At 49.4% G+C, this 19,220-nt stretch overlaps 2 protein-coding genes across 5 annotated transcripts in view; one reads left to right on the top strand and one right to left on the bottom strand.

Annotated features, from left to right (window-relative positions):
• Positions 1-10,351, top strand: part of RNF220 (ring finger protein 220) — a 210,053-nt gene extending 199,702 nt beyond the window's left edge. For all 4 annotated transcript variants that reach the window (XM_014307895.2, XM_005423116.3, XM_005423117.2 and 1 more), the window contains one exon: positions 7,362-10,351. In XM_014307895.2, the coding sequence (XP_014163370.1) occupies positions 7,362-7,433 (72 nt within the window). In that variant the 3' untranslated portion in view covers positions 7,434-10,351. The remainder of the gene's footprint in view (positions 1-7,361) is intronic.
• A 4,898-nt stretch (positions 10,352-15,249) lies between these two features.
• On the bottom strand, positions 15,250-18,956 carry TMEM53 (transmembrane protein 53). The gene is made up of 2 exons (XM_014307900.2): positions 18,819-18,956; positions 15,250-17,010 (listed from the first exon to the last, which is right to left on the bottom strand). The coding sequence occupies exon 2, from the start codon at positions 16,972-16,974 to the stop codon at positions 16,348-16,350; it is 627 nt and encodes a 208-aa protein (XP_014163375.1). The 5' UTR covers positions 16,975-17,010; positions 18,819-18,956; the 3' UTR covers positions 15,250-16,347.
• Between the last annotated feature and the right edge of the window lie 264 nt (positions 18,957-19,220).

The raw sequence follows: 19,220 nt of genomic DNA on the forward strand, positions 1-19,220 counted from the left end.
TGTTTGAGTCGTGACCCAAGCTCTGTCCTGCCCCTTGCTTTTTCCTCTGCTGCTGTGGGAAGAGCTCTGTGCCAGGGACTACCTTGCCTTTCAGTAATTTTCTGTGGGGCATCCATGCAGAGAGGTAAAGCTGTGAGAGTGGAGGCCAAATCCACTGAGATTTCATGGAAGTGGTAGCTTCTGAGAAACATAATATTCCCCTGAAGCAAAGGGCATCATCTTCAGGAGAGAGGATATAGAAGGAAGCTTTTATAATGTGAATCTATGTTTTTTAGGTTATTTGGAATAGCACTGTGTGGTTTTCAAGCATATGCCATTCTGTTTACAAGATTGGGAACTACGTTGAACATTGAATAGGTGACCCAGTAGTGTTTTCTTTTCATGTGTTAAAACTGTGGGCTTTAATCAGCCTTTAACGTCTCCACTGCAGCTCATTTTCAGGGCTTTCATTTTGTTCAGGCTGGGGAGTGGAAAATAGTCAATTGTGCTTTCTAGTTCTCCTGTTAGCAAGATGATACAGTGTTGGGTTGCAAAAAATATAAGGGAATGCCACTCCTCAAAACTTGTTCCTGGAAGGCATTACTCTACTTTATAAAACACATTGTGTGCTTGGAATTACGATTAGGCTGATCGTGCTCCTTTAAATCCTGCCTTTTAAAAGTCTTGTCCAAGAAAAGTTACCAGGATGGTGAAGTGCCTGTGGGCTTGAGTACTAATAGCAACTCAATAACTTGGCTATCCCTTGGGCTGTATTTTATAGCTCTTCAGCTACACCCCGTCACTATTTACGTTATACAAGCTTTTGTAAACATTTTAGCAGCATCTTATAAAAGACACATATGTGGGTATGTTGCTGTGAGGCGTCTGGATGAATGTGTGCTCTGCCACTTTTGCTAAGCGAGGAGTAGTCTTTCAGTGGTGCTACAAGCACAGGATAAAACACTAATTTCCTCTTCATTTTCTTTACTCTGAAGTCTTTGTCCTCTCCTCTTCCCACCAGCCCCAAGTCATGTTCTAAATCTGTGGCACTAATTTCAGGCTGTTCTTAGACTCAGCAGCAACTTAGTTCAACTTCAGTCGGGTCCTTTTTTGTCATGTTCAGCAATCACAGCCTCTCATGAGAACAGGGAAAGTCACTCCAGGTGCTGAGGGATTAACATTTCCCTTGCAGAGGGGAAGCCATCTCCCCCCAGAGCTCTGTGAGAAAGGTGGTGATGAATCTGGCTGTGTGTGATCTGCACATGGCTCTTCTGCTGACCAGGCAGGCGGGATGGGAGTAGTCCAGCAAGATATCATGTTAGGACTTGGCACTTGCATAGGGGAAGCAATTAATAAATGACTACTCATGTGTTCCCCAGTCCTAGCCTCTCCCTGCAGCCCCCAATTTATTAAACCAGGCCTTTTCACAAGGCATGCTTGCACTCCCTTTCCCATCTCAAAAAAATCTCCCAGCCTGTGTTCGCATGTTTCTAATGTAACCATTAAAATGTAGCCTGAAGACAGCAATAAAAACCCTGGAACGCCTTGGTGCTTTTGTGTCTTGATCAAAGTCAATGTGTGTAATCTCGTTAAGACTGCCCTCCTTCCCCCCTCCCTTTTTATGAATTTAATGGCATACAGCAGCTGGGCTCAGTGTTTAATGCTTACCAACCTGCATTGTTCTAATTAAGGTATCTCCTTTTATTTCGGGCACAAAAGAGACTCTTGTTTTTTTTAACAAGCGAGGAGCTGTGGGATAGTGTGTGTAATAATCGCTGCTGTTACCTTTCCCTGGGTATAAAGCTGGCTCCCCAGCGGGCTGGGAGGAGGGAGCCTGCGCGTGCAGCACACATGGAAAGACTTGGCTGGGGGAGAGGGGCAGCGTTTTTCTGCTGTTGTGCAATAAACAATTTGTTGGAGTTAATAGGAGTTGGAGCAGGCGGGTTGTGTCAGGCTTCCGGCCCTTTTGAACAGTCTGGAGATCTGCCATCCACGCTGGTGAAAAGTCCCCTTTCTCCTCCGTGCCTGTGCCTGCATGCCCGGCCAAGATCTAATATTAACTTAGAGTGTGAGTGTGCCCGAGAGAGCAAAGATCAGGTACTGAACAAGGCCCTGGAACTGAAGGCTCAGAGTGCCCTGGAGCACTTCTAAACCTCTGCAGGGTATTGAAGACAAGGTGAAATGTGATGCTCACATGTGTCTGTGGACCTAAGATTTAAACATTTTCTAGGATACAATAGTACAATGGTCTGAGCATCTGACTTGATAGTGTTTAGGGCACTGATGAGGATTGGATCTTAAAATGCTTAGACTTCATGAAAATAAAATTTTTGGACTTTTGGCTCTTGATGTTCAATTCCAAATTATAACTGTTCTGTTGTTAAGGGCAAGGAAGAGACTTTTAATCACTAACTCTACAAATGACTGCTAGACTCTCTAGCTTAGGTATAATCATACTGGAGCTCAGCACATCAACAGGTTGCAAGTCCTGGGATTGAAACATTGACCAGAGGAGACTCCATCTCTAAAGCAAAGGCTGGGGTTGCAGAAAGGGACCCTGGAGATGCCTTAAGAGAACTAGAATCATGGAGTGATTTACCTGTGATCCCTTTTAGAAGCCCTGAAAGCATGCGCAGGTTCTTTAAAGGTAGGAGAGGAAATGGTGTTGCAGGAGCAAGACTTAGCCTGGGCAGCAGCAGGTGGAGTTCCTTTCCCTGAATGTTGATAATCCTCATGGTGGGTGTCCATCCTCAGCTGGTTGTTGGACTGCAGCCTGAGTCATGGGGTGGTAGGGGATGAATCTCCCTCTGTAAGAGTCTGATCAGTCTCCATCCTTCCCCTGAGATGGGACCTTACAGCTAATAGTGGGTGGGATTTGTATTTTCCTTCTCCTGAGGAGAGTTCTCTGGAAGAAAAAATTGTCCATCTGCTGTAGTGATCTGCTGGGGAGGTTTGGAGCCTCCATCCTTGGAAGTTTGTGAGAACAGGGTTGATGTGTGTCTGTCAGCAGTAATTCAGGTTGAGGTGATCTTGTCCATGGAATGGGTCAGCAAGTTCTTGATGTCCCTCTAAGCTGTAGTTGTGTGATTTCCCAATCCCTGATATCCTTCTTTACAAGGTAAATGGAGCTGGAAACTAAGTCAGGCTGCTGTTTGTTGTTGTTGTTGGTTGGTGCAAGGGCTGAAAGAGGACAGGTTTATTTGAACAAATGCAGTTTACTGAGTTTCCCCCATCACCTGTACAAGCCAGATCCAGCATTTCCCACATGTATTTGCTGACTTCAGGCTTGTGCCTGCCTGTCTTGGGCTTATTTGAAAATGACAACTACAAGAGCAGGAAAAAATCACTTCTAAAAAGCCTTCTTCATCACAAAATGCTTCCAGGGGATCCATCAATATATACGTGTGCTCTGCAGTTGACACATTTATATCTTTGGTAATTACTACATCCTTAGCCTTGCCACTCTTCCTAGGCTCTAGTACCATATATGCCATGTGGGCTGGAGTGGTTTTGTACAGAACAGCACAGATACAGAGCAGCCCTTCTGGGTGATTCCTCAGTGCTTCAGCAACACAGAGTGACCTCCAGAGTCAGCAGCAGCATGGATGCTGCGCTTGAGCCTTCATGATGTTCTCATCTCTCTGGTTATTAATTAGCATTCTTCAGTTCTGGCCTCCAGCAGCCTGTGCGGGTGAGCTCCACCCTTTGAGGAGGTTTGGTGAAAGAGGTTGTTCTCCTGGTGGTTTAACCCCATTACCCCACAATGGAGTGGACAACAGCTGTTTCTCTGAGAATTAGCATCTGCAGACAAGAAGCTCCACACTTGTGTGGAGGCATGGGTGGGAGAGGAGGCTGATGCCTTGGTTGAGAATTGGATCTTGGCATTCAGTTCCTTTCCTGGCAAGAAGCTGACCCTTGGTTTGAGTCCTTTCTGTCATCTCTCTGCTTCGATTTTACTTTCTTTGCCTGCTCTGTTTCTTTGTCTCTTTATTCTCTGTCCCTGGTATCATATCCCTCTTGGAAATTGCCCATTTTTATACCCACAGGACAGCAGGAAGTGCCTAAATCCTTCCTTGTGAGTTTACTTGCTTTAGCCAATTTATAGCACACATCATACCATTTTTTTTAAGAGTCAATTTTAAGACAAACTAGTCCAATCCTTCCTGGCACCATGTAAGCCCTAACGACTTTTCAACATCTCAGCTCTCGTTAATGCATTTTTCAAACTGCTACCCCAAGTGATTAGCCTGTATTGTGGATCAATCACTTGCCAAATTTTAATTAAGAAAGGAGGAGAAAAAATAAACTCCTTCCTGGTTCCAGCCCCGTTTCTTTGCTTTGTAACAGCCCTGGAGCAAACTTCTTGCAGCAGAGTTTTATAAACCCCTCAAAACTGGGGTTTATAATGGAAAAGCTGAGGTGGCCTTTACTCCAGCACACACAGCTATAACACATCAAGGCTTTTCCATGTAGCTATGATGAAAGGAGCAGAAGGACCTGGAAAAAAAGAAAAAGAAATGGCCGACAGGTGGGACTTATTATTCCACGGCATTTTTATTTCAAGGGAAAAGTTTAGTAACCCCAGCTGGCAGGTGAACAGTGGGGGAGCAAACGCTTTTTCATTGTGCCTGTGCCAGCATGTGTGTGTGTACAAGCTTATGTGCCTCTCCACAAGAGAGGAGAGCTTAATCACTGGTCCAGATAAATGTTCTATACCTACACCGAAAAGTCAGATATAAGGAGCAAGGTTCTGGGCAACTTCAGTCTAAACAGTAAAAAATCAGGAATTAGTTCTGAATTTACCACACATGCTTATGTGTTCAGAGGAGGGCAGTTTTATGTAATATAAAAGAAAAATGCATCCCCAAGTGTCCAAAGTATTAGGAAACCCAGAGCACTGGGCCCAGCTTACCACGTGCAGCCTGCACCACATTCAGGCCAGGCTGCTGAAGGTTTCCAGGATGCTGCTGTTCCCTTCAATGTACCCACACCTCAGAGCTCAAGGATGAGCTGTGCCTCCCACGTGCAGGTGAAGCAGTATCCACCACTGCCCTAAATCAATCTGTGATCATGCAGCTTTTGCAGGAAATAGGTCAAGCTCCATGTAGTTGGGTTTTGCTTTGTGACATGGTTGAAAACTTGTCCCTGGCTACGCACGTGCAGCTCTCAGCCTTAAGTGGGAGAGTGAATCCCCCTAAAGCCATCAGCATGTGGTACAGAAAACAGATCTGTGGGACAGAGATCCCAAGGTCTGGCAAGATAAATCCAGCCATCTTCCCTTTTCCTGTAGTGTGAGGGAACTGCATACCTGACCTTGCTTTGCTATGGAGGAGAGCAGCAAAGATGCACTTGATTTCACTTCTGCCATCCCTGTGGGCTGAGTGCAGAGGGCCGGTGCTTAGAGTGAGCACCTGCAGCTTTTGGTTCAATGCCTTGCTGCCTCTTGCCAGTAAGCCTGTCTTAGGAAGGAGAGCATGGACACGGATGCAGGCACTAGTCACATCTGGGATGCTTGAAGTCCCCATGCACACTTCTGCTTTTCAGGGCACACAAGAAAGCTTGAACAGGCAGCTGCCAGCTGCTGTCCCTCAGACAACGTGCTGTGAATTAATTCCTCAGCACCTCCCTGCCACTTCCTTTGGGACCCCCTCCAGCTACAAAGTTGATGCCAGGAGGGCAACTAGATGCAACAGGTGCCTCCAAGGAAAAGGGAAACACATGAAACTGAGCAGAGACTCAATTGAAACAGGATATTTCGTGGCATTTGCCTCCAGATTAGTGAGCCCCTGGGGAATGCTGCTATGTCAGCACAGTGGCAGAAGGGGCAGATGTTCAGATTTTTCTCTCATGTTTTCACCACTGCAGCAAGTTTTTACTGGGACATGCAGAGTAGAGCTTGCCATTTCTAATTCTGGAAATCCAAAGCTGAGGCATTGAGCATGAGCAAAGAGGTATGTGAAATAAACAGGCTCTGCTGAAGTCCACTGCACTCGAGTTTCCATTTCATCAGCGTTTTAAGCCTTTCCTTTGAGTTACAGGTTGCACTTGCTCCTCCCAGAATCCAGCATGCCAAGTCTACTCTGTGAAGACCAGTGCATAGGATGGGATGTAGAATGCTCCCTGCCCTAGAAGGCTGAAAATCTAAACAGACACAGTGGTTGTCCCAGATAACTGGAAGATGTGCCCACAGGCATCAGCACCAGGCGTGCCATCCAGACCACCAGTGGTCTGTCCTTCTTCAGATTGCCAGCCTGTCACTGACCCCGAGAGTGTCACTCACCCTGAGGTGTGCCCAGGCTGTTTTGGGTGTCTTTTACAGACACTTCATTCAACTCTAGCTCAACAGGACTTGGTGTGTGACTGGTTTAGATCAGGTGCAGGTGCCCGGGGTCCCTACATGTGTTCTGTCAACAGCTGAGCCGCTGGCAGCAAGGGCTGTCAAATGGGAGTGTCCAGAAGTGCAAAGCTCAGGGAATGGCAGGTGTGCCAAGTCCACGACTGCAGGGAATAATGTGCAGTGGGAGCAGAGAGGGCCATCCCAATTTCCCACGCTGCTGGTGCCGTAGTTGGGAGGCTGCCTCACAGCAGAGCCATCTTTCTGTCATTTTTCCCATCAATTGTCTTTCACATCTGCCAATCTAATGATGACCGGCTTAGGTTGACCCTGATTCTAGGCTTATTAACACCCTCGTGCTGTCAGGCTCAGTGATAGATGGCACATCAGCCCTTGTTTTATTTCATGTAGTGTTCCTGTCGGCCCCCCATTACCCCACCCCAGCTCTCACCAGTTTGCTGTTTCCAGCTCACCTTGGCAGAAGAGACTCATCTCTGCAGTATCTGTGTGAGCTGGGGAGGATGGGACAGAGGGTTCCTTCATGCCAGCAGTTCTTAGGCTTTTGCAGGATGGACGAGGCAGTGTGCCATTGTACTACCCTGAAAGGGATGGTCCAAGCCCCCCATGAACCAGCTCAGTCATCCCTGCTGCAAGCTTCACTTGTTCCAGCTGGGTTGATTTTCTGCCTGTTCAGTGATCTGAACTCGTTCATCGAGGGCTGCAGGTGAGCAAGGGAAACAAAAAGGAGCAGATCTGCCTGGAAACCAGTGGTGACAAAGGTGCAGAGTTGGGTGATGCAGCTTGGCTCTGGGTTTCAGCCCTCTGCAGAGCCCCTGCTTGTCCAGCTGCCTCATGCCAGGGACTGGAGAAGGACGAGGGGCTTGCAGGACAGGCAAGGAAGGCATTGGGATTCCCCTTTCACACATCTTGTGCTCACTGTTGGAGGCCATGGCCCTGCCTGGAGAGCCTTACTGCTCCTGCAGTACCAGGCCAAGGGCAGGGATGTCCTTCACACTCTCACACTGTGCATCTCATCTGCTGGTTGCAGGGTGCCAAGAAGCTCTGTCCTCAGTGTAACACCATCACGTCTCCTGGAGACCTTCGGCGCATCTACTTATGAAGGACCCAGCAGGAGGGCAGGACCCAGCTACTCGGCTCAGCTCACCACACCCAGGGGGAGAAGAACGACCACAACAAAAAAAAGACGTTTTAAAATTTAAAGAAAAAACAAACCAGAGACTCCAGACATGGACTTGAGGATACAGGAGCAGTGGGGAGCCTCGGCTGCCAGGTCCCGCAGTTTGAGACCTCCTTCAGCATCTGCAGCGGGCAAAACCAAATGCTTTGTTGTGAAGCCCCCTTTTTTAGAACCAGTGTTCCCCGTCACCCGTTCCCTGGAGCTGGCTTTGCATTGTGGATGGCTCGTGAGCCCTCCTTTGGACTGTGCTGTTGACCACTCTGCCCCCAGGAGACTGGGGAAGGGACCCTTCACAGAAAGATGTTAAATAACCTGTAACTTGTGTTCCTTGATCAGTTTTTGTTTTTATTTGTTTTGGTTTGATTTTTTTTGTTTGGTTCTGTTTTGGTTTTTTGTGGTGTTCTAGTGATGACTAAAAGGTTTAAAGAAAGAAAAAAAACACACCCAGGCAGAAATGAAGCACATGTAATATAGATTATATATGTTTACAATGTTGTGTATAAATGGGATAGACTCAAACATTACATACTAATAAGTTTCCCTTTCTTTTCTTTGGGTTGTATTTTTTTTAAAGAAGAAAAAAAATGAGCAGAGAACATTAAACCCATATTTTTCTTGGTTCAGCAAAGTTTTGGCATTAAAGTCATTAGTTTAAAAAAAGTATATATATACATATATATAATATAAATGGTTTAATGTTCTGTGGTGTATATTTCCTCATTCAGATATGAAGTTAACAGCTTTTAGTAATGGCTGTAGCATTGCCCATAACTTACAGAACTTATGGGGAGTAGAGGAGGTGGATTTTTGTCATTAGTTGTAGCTAATGGGGCTATTTATAATAGAATCGTTATCCCCAGAAAGACACAGCTTTTAGCTCCTCACCGGGGGGCCAGGCAGGACAGGGGGAATCTGGCTCAGGCCCCTTTATCTTTCCCAGCTGGGGAAGGAGCAAATAGTGAGGAGCTGGAAGGAGGGAGTCTGTCAGAGCCCTGCCCTCTCCCCTGGCTGGGAGTGCCTGCTCGAGGGTCTGGCTGATGCCTGTGCTCCTCCAGCCATAGCCCCTTCCCCTGCCCTGCCTGGCTGTGCTTTCCTCCTCTGGGCAGCATTTCCTGCCTGAGGATGCCTGGGCTGCTCAGGATGGTGCTGAGGCAGGACACTGGGGATGGCAGGGGACAGGATGGTCCTGCTGGTGGCTTTGCCCAGAGACACTCAGCCATGCCCTTGTGGGGCTGCCTGGCAGAGCTGTACAAGCCCTGCAGAACCAGCCCTGCCCTGCTCTCACTTCCCCCAGCTCCCACTCTCCTGCAGCCTGCGTTTTTCCTAAGAGGTTTTGGCACTAGGGCAGAGAGCCAAGGCAGCCTTGTCTTGTCCCCACTGCCACTCCCAGGGTCCAGCAGAGACACTCTCAGCTGGACCCAGAGGTCCCCCACAGTCCCTGCAGTCCCTCATGCTTGTCCCTGTCTCCCGCATCCTCAGCCTTAACCAAAGCTGCCATCTGGCCTGGTTTTTTTGTTGTTCTTTCTTTTATTGTCGGGATCCAAGAATCAGATACTGACCCATTTCCCAAGGCCTTGAGACTCCACGCTGTGTATCCCTGCCACGGCTTCCTGGGCAGTTGTGGGGTGCCAGCTCCCCATAGCCAGAAGACAGGGAGATGGGAAAGCTCATCTGCCCCACTCCTTTCCAAGCAGATCCCACCTGGCAGCACAACACAGCCGGGGCATTTTAAAAGAGTCTGGAAAAAGCAGTGGATGAGAGGTTGGGAGTTGGATCCCCAGCGCTGCTGGGGTGTTTCCAGAAAGGGAAGGGCTGGGTAAGCAGGATGTGTGGGGAGTGTGACAGTCCCACTACTGCTTCCCTACCCTGAGCTCTTCTGCAGAGAACAGCTGCAGCCTTGGCACCTCCCGACTGATTTCAGAAGGATCCCACCGCACCCAAAAAAGCCCCAAATGAAATTGAAGGAGCTGTTATTTCATAAACATCTCATCATAAGGTGACAATTCCTAATTGGGAGTTTCCTTTGTGTCCAAGCTCATATCTGTGTGTGGCTTCTGAGACCAGAGAGCTGCAGCCTCTGCTCTGTGCCAGCAGAGCTCCCGGGAGCCAGAGGAAGCCGGGGCACCCCACAGGGTCTTGCCTTCACTGCAGGGGGACTGCAGGCAGGGGCTGTCACTGCGGGGTAGCCCTGCAGCCAGCAGCACAAGGCAGGGGAAGGGCAGGCACGCACAGCTCAGGCTGGATTTGTAAAGGGAGAAACCTTGCAGGGCACATGACTCAGCTGGGAGTGTGCTGGTGTTAAAGTCTCAGAGATGGAGAGCGTGCAGCCAGGTGGGTTTGAGAGACAGCCAGGAAGGGCAAGAGGGTAGGAGGCCCCTACCCAGCTCTTCCTTGGGAATAGCCTAGCTCCCTCCCAGGGCCTCTCTGCCAGGTGTTGTGGACCAGCCGTGTGCTTTATGTACGTATGTGTAAAACCATATGTAACTAGTCATTGGTTCTTTGCTTTGGGGTTTATTTTTGGTAATTTTTTTTTGTTTAAATTGTAAAGCCATCCCCTGTTTTCAAGGGGGAAGCTGCAGGGGAAAGGCTGGGGAGAGAGGCATCCCAGTTTGTAACAGGCATCCGCCACTTCCCCTCTTCTGTAATGAGTTTAAATGATTTTAAAAAAGAAAAAAAAGTGAAATATCAGAGTTACCTATCTTTGCCCAAAGAATCCCAGTTGCACAAAGCGATATTCCGGTGTGTCAATGATTGTGTGTCAGTGTATACTATACAAAGAGGTACTTGTCACTCCCGTTTGTAAACTACATTTGACATTAATTAAACAAGTATAAATCTTCTCGGACGCTTTCTGCTTCTCTCTGTTTCCCTTTGCAGGCGAGGGGCAGCAGAGACACCACCACACACCGCAGCCCCTGGATGTGAGTAATGTCCCAGAGGGGCATCCTGGGCCTGTTTGGGATGCAGGGACAGATGCGGGGGATGCTGGGATGTGCGCCAGACCCCACCACGGGTGGGTTTCCCCAACTGGTCCCCCCGCAGAGGCAGGAGGGCAGGGCGAAGGGCACCCCTCAGGGGACACCCCCATAATGAAGTCTCATCGGCTGCGTTGGTGGGGGCAGGAGACGCCCAGCCCCAACAGATCCATACATCCTGCATTAGGGGCCTCTGGTGCAGTGTAGGGTTACCCCAGCCCAGGGACGGGGAGGCTGCTGGGCGGGGGGGGCAGAGGTCGGGTTCCCCCCGGCACGCGGCTGGCGCCGACGCTTTTGGTTTACAAACATTTTGCAGATGGGTCAATGGGCTGTTCTCAAACCCCTCCTCATGGCTCTGTCCCCCAGGGACGGGGTGCTGGGGGGGTCCCCAGGCTGGTGGGAGGAGGCAGCAAGGATGTCAGGGACCTCTTTCCATCTGCTGTGGCAAGGAGAGGGAAAAGGTGGGATTTGGCCACTTTTTTGGCTGGAGAGGAGCAGCGAAGCATCTCAGCCCCTCTCCCATCCACTTCCAGCCCAAAGGTGGCCTGAGGCCAGGGCGAAGGGCAGAAACCCTCCCTCCCTCTCCACCTACCCCACAGCAGGCTGCTAATATTTTATTTAAAATATCTTTAGGAAGCGGAGGACCGTGATGTATCGGATATATTGAGAAAATGCTAATGTGTAATAGCGTGTGTCAGGGGCCTCGTTCATCACCCTGCGCCGCCTTCTGGGGGATCCATATCTAATTAACAGTAATGAATGAGGGAGCCCACCTAATGACAGCCCGCCAGTTTGTTATGGAAATGAGGCAATCCCATTAGGCAAAACACTTAATTAAACAAACTGCTCGGAGTGTAGGCCAGTGCAAGATGGGCACAGGCCCTTTAGGGAACAAGGGGGGGCCCTGGTACCCAGCCCTCCAAATGCCAGGTTGGGGGCATAGAGGCTGCTGCAGCCACCAGAGCTGGGTGCCCACAGCCACCTCCAGCAGCAGGAGGCTGGGGAAGCTGAGAGGGATCCACTTGAGGGGGTCCCAGTGGGGAGGGGGCAACAGGGCAGTTCACATCTCCCTCTCCTCTCTCTCCTTAGATGGGCTCAGAGGCAGCAGAGGCCAAACACAGATTTCCAATCAAACGTGTGTACTTGGCTCCTGCTCTATTGACACTGAAGCAAGAAGGGCTCAAGGTTAATTCCTTATCAATACCCTATTGTCAGCTCATCCATCATTCCACGGGGGCAGGGCTGCCCAAGCTCTCCCTGCCCCAGCCCCCATAGGTTTGGGAGGGTGACTGAAGGATGCCGTGCCCACATAGCCTGTCTCTGATGGTGCTGGAGTGCACTTGCAGCCATATGAGGATGCAGAAACGAGAGAGGGGGGTCAAATTCAAAGGGAAGGGGATGGAGGGATGCTCATGCCCCAGGCTGGGTGAAGGAGCTGTGTGGGTGTGCTGGACAAGGAGGCATTAGGAGACAGATCAGGTGGTGGCTGTGGGCCCCATTTGTGCTGTCCTGTTTCCTAATTGCATCCTCAGCCCCCAGCCCTGTGTGCTGGGAGGTCCTGCCAGCCTTTTCAGAAGAGCAGCACTAAGCTCAGCTCCTTTCCCAGGGCTTGGGGACTACAGGGAACCCAAGGGAGCTCCAGAGTCCTGATACGTGGAGCTCCCAGAAGTTGGGCCATGGTCTGCTTGATCACACTATTACAGATATTGATTTAAAAAACAGATAGCCTTCCCTGGGTGATGGAGAGGGAAGTGCTATGACCTGGTCCTGCTAGACTTTTGGTTTTAACAATCAGTTAAAGCTGAGGAATGGGATCTAGTACAAACTCCAGAGGCAGGCAGCCCTAGGGAGGGATGCTATTCTGTATTAACTCACAATCTCTAGTTCGTGTCTCTGGAGTTAGTTCTTGCTGGTCTTTTTCCTTGCCCCAAGAGGAGACCTTTTGCAGGAGATGCTCTCAGGCACTCAGGAGTGCTGGGCTGAGCTGGGCTGTTGGGGTCTTTGCCGGGATGCGCTCAGCTGTTTCCTACACTAGAAATCTCTCCATGCGGGAAAGAGGGGTCCTGCTGCCATCTCGTGGAGCTGTTCCTGCCCGGCACGGGGCTCCCGCGGGGTCTGCACAGCCGCCACCTCCTCCACGGGCAATGGAGACCAGCCTCCCTCCTGCATGTTTTGGGATACAGCACGGGCTTGGATTGCTTGATTCCACCCCGTCCACTCCCACTTTTCCATCAATGGCAGAGCTCCACACATATGCCTCCAGCATCCCAACATGCATGAAAATGGGACCTCAACCCACACACCTTTAAAACACCTTTATGAGGTGTGGGCACAGGTCAGTCTCCACCCAGGAGCCTAATTTGCATTACTCACGCTGCAAGATGTTGCCCTAGCTCCAAACCTGAACCCTGGCTGGCTGGATCCTGCCCTTGGCTTGCCCAGTTCCCTACCACAGCCTCCCCCAGTGCCACAGGGAGCTCTCCCAGCCCTGTCAGGAGCAGCTGAGCGCCCTCCAGCCCAGCCACACGGGCCACTCTGACCACTAAGTGGTTTTGTTTTCCAAAGCCGCCCTGTAACATCACCACACACCTCTGGGGAGAGAAGGCAGCACAGGGGAGCAAGCCAGGAGTCAGTTCCCTCACAGGAAACACTCAAATAGATTTTGTTACTGAGGGAAAGTTAATTTTGCTTTACCACAACTGAGGTAGCCAGCTGTGAGCATCTTCCTCTCCCAGCACTGCTGGTGTTCCACCTACACTATTTCACAGTCTGCACATGAGGGCTGGACTGCAGGAAAACAAGCTCTGGACCACATCCCACTCCCTACCCTCGAGGCAAGTCCAGGGCTGTTGCATTTTTTCCTCCCAATGAACAGATCTGCAGTGCCCCTCCTCCCCGTAGCTCATCTCAGAGATTTACCTGGATTTGCCAAGATATCACAACCTTTGGGCTTTCAGTGTTCAGGCTGAAGCTCTTTAGGAACACCGGCTGCGCCAAACCGTGACAGTTTAGCAAGGATTAAGGGTCTGAGGCTGGGTTTTTGTAAATCCAGTAGTGCTTGGATCAGTTCTCAGCCATGTGCCTTCAGGCTCCAAGTTATTAACCTTCTGTTTCAAATAAGCCACAGGAATAGAGAGGGCAGGAAGGTGGGGGCACACGCAGTACAGGAAAGCAGAGGCCAGCATCTCACACAGCGCTCACAATCAGAATTAAAACTTGCTGGGACTCAGAAAACAAAACCACTCAGAAGACTGATGCTGTAAATCACTGGCTTGGCAAAGATCACCCTGCTCTCAGAGAGCTGTGTACACAAATCACCTAGGAATTTCAAGTCACTTTTGCAGCAGTGGAAAGGCCTGTGAGCACACTCCTGTTGGCAAAGCTCGGGACACCTCTGACTGCAGAGCTGCAGCAGGCAGCTGGACAGTGGGGCAGCAGGGCTGAGCTGGGGAAGTGGCAACACCATGCTGGGGAGGTGAAAGTGAGGAAGGAAGGTGCAGCTGACATGTGAGGCTTCTCCCAGAGGAAGCCCTCACCATCCTGTCAGGCAGGGGCAGAGGGTTTAGCTCCAGCTCCTGCCAGCCATGTTCTGTAACAGCCCGAGTCCTTAAACAGGAGAAGTTCAACACCCACAGCAATAAACAGGAGCAGGAGATTCCCAGGAACAATTGTATTAATTCAGAGGTGTATATTATGGAGTGTTTAACTGATCTGTAAATACTGAACCTGTAGAAACCAGCATGAGGGCAAGTGCTGGTTAAATAACTTTTATCACCTCTGTTCCCCAGGAGTGTTCACAGTGCCACGAACAGGCTGGATGCTGAGAAACCCTAGCCCAGACCTCTGAAAAGGCAGATGAACACATCACAGCTCAGGAGTTACAGCACTAACAGCACAAACCAGGGCCCTGCTTTAAAAAGCTGGGAGATCTCTGATGGGCTTTCTGGAGATAGGGGACCATGCCTGGATTTTACAGGTCCAAACCCTAGAAATGAGAATTTCTCCATGAAAAGGGGAAGGCTGAAGGCTCTTACCACAGAGTAGCCCTCACACCCCACTGTCACAGTGGGAGCTGGAACTGGGATCACACCTACAGAAGACTGGGTCCCCAGCAACAAGCTCCTGTGCCTGGAGAGAGTTTTCACTTTTAAAAAATAAAAGACAAACCAGGTCATCAGGCCCTTTTCAGTTAATTCTCACTTATCCCATATACAGCCCAAGCCTCCCTCTAAAACCATGCCCACCAGGGGTTATTCTGTGACAAATGAGCATTGTCACTCTAGTCTGCTACGAGCCAGCTGTGTGGTCACCACGGCCACTCACCCTGTGCTTTCACTTCTGTGAGGTGTTACAGTTCTTGTGTTAAACTTCCAAATTATTTTAGTGCTTCCCAAGGACTTCCCCCTCTGCATTTCAGTCTAGAACAGCAGGAGTTTTGTAATTGTGGATGACAGCACCCCAAGGGTGGGCGAGAGCAGCACAGCCACCCCCTGGCAGAACCTTTTGCAAAACTCCTCCTGCTGTTTAAGTGCCTACCTCTCTAGGGCGGTTCCTTGTTCAAGCAGGCCCATGTCACAGCCCTCCAGAGCTTCCTCCTGGCAATTAAAGTTGGCTAAACTTGTTCACCATGTTATTAATTAGCTTGATATACTGTGACAGAGCATACACATATCAGCAGGCTCTTCTCTGTCTTTATCCCCACTTCTCCCCCAAATAAACAATAAAACCTAAACCCAAACATGAAGTAAAGTGCAATGAGCTACTTTTTCACTAGGTGGAAGGAATTAATTTCTTGTACACGTTGCATGGACTGCAAAGACTGATCATCTGAAGAGAGCATTATGGACAAAAACATCATTTTTCATGGTCATTTGTAGGCTGGAGGTGATTTAAGAAATACCCAGTATAAAGCATAGCTCCAAGAGACAGTTCCATTTTCTTCTGCAATTCCACCTTTCTGTTTCTGGGGTCTGGCACAGCTGTAATCCAAAAATTTCCCTGAATATCCAGATGCAAAATATAGGCTGCTTAAAGACATACAATTAACAAATAAGTAGCTCTCCAAGAAAGCAAAACTACTCAGTAGAATGCACAAAAGACTGGAAGGAAGAGAAAAAAACACTAGACACATTCAAAAATGTTAGTTTAAATCCTGAAGAACACAAAAGTTATCACAAACATTTGAGCTCCCACCAAGGATCAGAGAGCTTTGACTGTTTTATCTCAGCTATTTAATGGAACCAGAGCACAGTCTGGTCATACTGCCCTACACACACCTTCTCCTGGTCTCACACTTGGTTTCAGGGCCTGATCTGTAGCAAGGAGAGTACGACAAGAGCTGAGATGCACTGAGAAAAGTAGAAAGTCCTGCAGACTTGTCCCTGTTTGCTCATTGCAAGACAAAAGAAATAGCAGAGAGAAAAAAAAACAACAAAACAAGAAAGACATGGAGGAGCTGTATTGTAAAATTAATACAAGCAACAGAACATGCACCTGGGACATCAGGGACAAGGAGACAACACGGAGAGCCGAGAACAAGAAGAGACAGGAAGAAACAAATAATACTCAGTGTGAGATTCTGGTCTGTGACACCTTGGTAGAGCACATCAACATGAACCATGACAGGATTTCACCTTCAGGACTTGGACTTTAAATTAATCCATATCTACTGTCTGCTCCAACGTGGCTGGTCCAAAGGCCAGGCTGGAGGCTTTCAGACTTGTAGACAGTAGGGGAAAAAAAACCAACAAAACAAAAAGGAAGCCTCTACTTTCCTCAGTTCAAAGACACAAAAGCAAAGGAGGTGACATTTCCCATCGGAGCCAAGCAAGGAGAGGCAAACACTGCAGGTGGTTAGAGCACTAAGGAGGCGAGGCCCCAACACAGTCAGCCAGGAAGGTGGCGCAGAGGCTGCGGTAATAGGTGGGGTACACCCGCATGTGGCTGACGTGGGGCGAATCTGAGAAGTCCACGGCTCTCACAGGAACCCCGAGCTGCTCCCGGGCACTGGCCATGAGCTCAATCTCGCTGGCCTTGATGATGAGATCGGCCTGGGAGTAGAGGTAGAGCTCGGGCCAGCGTGAGGGCGCTTTCAGCAGGGCATCGAAATGGCTCTCGTGGAGGAAGCGGGTCAGGGGGTACAGCAGGACCCGCAGCACAACGGCCATGGTGGCAAAGGTGAACAGCAGGAGATACTTGAGCAGCACGTTCATGGAGGCCAGGACAGTTGCCAGGGCACGAAGGGCTCCTCGCAAGTTTCTTCTGCCAGGGGCGCTGTCGAAAATGGTGCCGGCTACCCTGAGGCTCTGGAAGGGCGTGTGGGCGTGCAGCGCCTCGAGGATGTAACGGTACAGCATGACACCACCATTGCTGAAAACGTGGAAAAGAACCGGTCTGTTCTCAACTCTGTAGTCAAAGAGCAGCTCCAGGAGTCGCCTGGCTGGGGTCTGCAGGGATCTGATGCCAAAGGTCTCGGAGAAGAATATCATCCTCCATGGAGCTGTGTAACGGATGACCGTGCAGCCCTGAGAACAACAGAAAGTGACCCCACACACGTTTAAGCTGTGCTGCAAATTACAGAGAGCAGGCAAGCAGCAGTACAAAGAACATGAAAATTTGGGACAGGTTTGCAACAGAAACCACAGGGCCAGAAGAAAGTCTTAGTGTCAGCAGCAAGGCACTGACATGAATATAGATTACATTAATCATCATAGCACACAGTATTATGAAAAGACCTTGCAGTGGCAGAGGCCTGGCTTTGGTCAAGTCTGAGCTCCTTTCAAATCTTGTGCTAACTGGCACAACCCCTGGGGACACTGCCACCCACTTTTATGGGTGTTAATCCTCATCCAGGAGAAGAAAACCATCTCCCTGATTCACAAACCTTCAGCATCAGCTGTTTTGGTAAGCGAGCCTGCTCTGGTACACATCCAGCTCATCACACTGAAGCAAATATAAGAAGAAAGAGGAACTCTTCCTCTCCTTGGGTGCACTTGTTTGCAGCTGTCTCTGAGACTCACCACCACCAAACACCAACATGGTTTTTGTAGACCTTCCTGAAACACTCCAGCTGTGCAAAGAAGGAGCTCTGGCTCAAGGACTCAGAACTCTTGAGCAACTGCCTTACATTTAGGTATAGATTTGGAAACAGGATCTTGGAGGAGTTTCAAAATAGAGCAGATGGAACTACATTTATGAATGCTTTAGACCTTTTCTATAGCCTGAGCTCCCTACACTGACAAGGACAAAGCAAAGTCACCAAAACAACCCCCCCAGAGCTCCCTAGACAGTGAACAAGTTAGAAGAGGACACCAAGTTCTCAAATCAAAACCTTCTCTACCATCTTGCCATGGCTACAGCCACTTCCTCTTAGTGAGCTAAGAAAACCCATCCTCTCCTTTCCCATTTCTATGATCTTTCTGAGGGAAAACTATTTTCCAAGAAGTTGTCATGCTGCCCTGTAACGTGCTCCTCATCCGCTCAGCAGCATCTTAAAGCCACTTAACAACTAATTCTTCCCTAGATCAAGCCAATTAATGACTCCTGCACTGGATTACACATTAACAATAGACTTGTTAATGTACAAACTTTACCGCCTATAGTTGGAATAGATTTGGATAAATACAATATTCCCTGTATGCTGACCAAGAAAAAAAATTCTAATGTTTCACTGGGTCCCCATGCTACAAGCTGGGGTCATTCCAGTAAAATACAGTATTAGAAAGGAAAATATCATAACTTAGGGAACTGGCAGTAGGACAGATCTCTCTAGTTCAAACACGAGGAATTCCTAGTGAGCAGCTATGACTATCACAGGATGCCTGTTTCACAGACAGGATAAAATTAATTGGGCTTACAGCATTTAGATGAATCATTTTCACAGGAAGGAAGAGCCAAAGGCATGACAGATGCCAGTGTGTTCTGTCAGTTCCCAGCCCAGCCTCACCATGTCTGTGCTGTGGCCTAACAGCAAGCAGCAAACACAGAATCTTTCCCTGCATGTTTACCTGCTTGGAAAACTAACACAGTTCACGTCATTCCTGAATAATCCCAGAACTTTAAACGCCTTAAGATACTTTAGTGAGTCACACAGCAGCTGAAAGTTTCTCCAAGGAAGTATTTCTGCCTTAGGGGCACACACAGAGGTGACATCAGCAGCTGTTAGATAACACTGTCCGGGCTGTGAGAGACGAGGAGCTTTCAATGACAGGAGAACTCTCACTCACTCCCCATGAGCCAGACAAGAGAGGCTTCAGAGAGACTTTACCAACAGACAAAAATAAGGCCGTTTCACAGTATGACAGTGTCATGAAGACACAGACAGGCCACTCACCTTCTGGCTGTAGACTGCGCTGTATTTGGCCAGGTATTTGTCCTGGCAGCCGGCCCAGCCCAGGAGGATGACCACGGGCTGGCCCTCGGCAGGCCCTCTGTCTGTGCTGCCTTCTGGAACAGACCACAAGTGTTACAGCAGCTGCCCTCCAGCCGCCCGAGCAGAGCTCACAGCAGCTCGCCTGGTTACTAAAGTTTAAAGGCAATAGTGAAGCAAGTATGAGCCTAACTGCTCGCTCAGTTCCGAGCATTGCCTCACGCCGCTTTCACTCCGTGGGCGTACTGCACAGCCCAGCTTCAGCCCCTGCAGCTCCCACCGCTCTCCAGTGCCGCAAAGCCAGCACCGAGCTGCTCCCTGCGGGGGGCGGCACCGCTCCTCCCGCGTCCCGGCGAGACAGCGGCG

This window comes from Geospiza fortis, unplaced genomic scaffold (assembly GCF_000277835.1).
Source record: "Geospiza fortis unplaced genomic scaffold, GeoFor_1.0 scaffold333, whole genome shotgun sequence".
NCBI lineage: Eukaryota > Metazoa > Chordata > Aves > Passeriformes > Thraupidae > Geospiza > Geospiza fortis.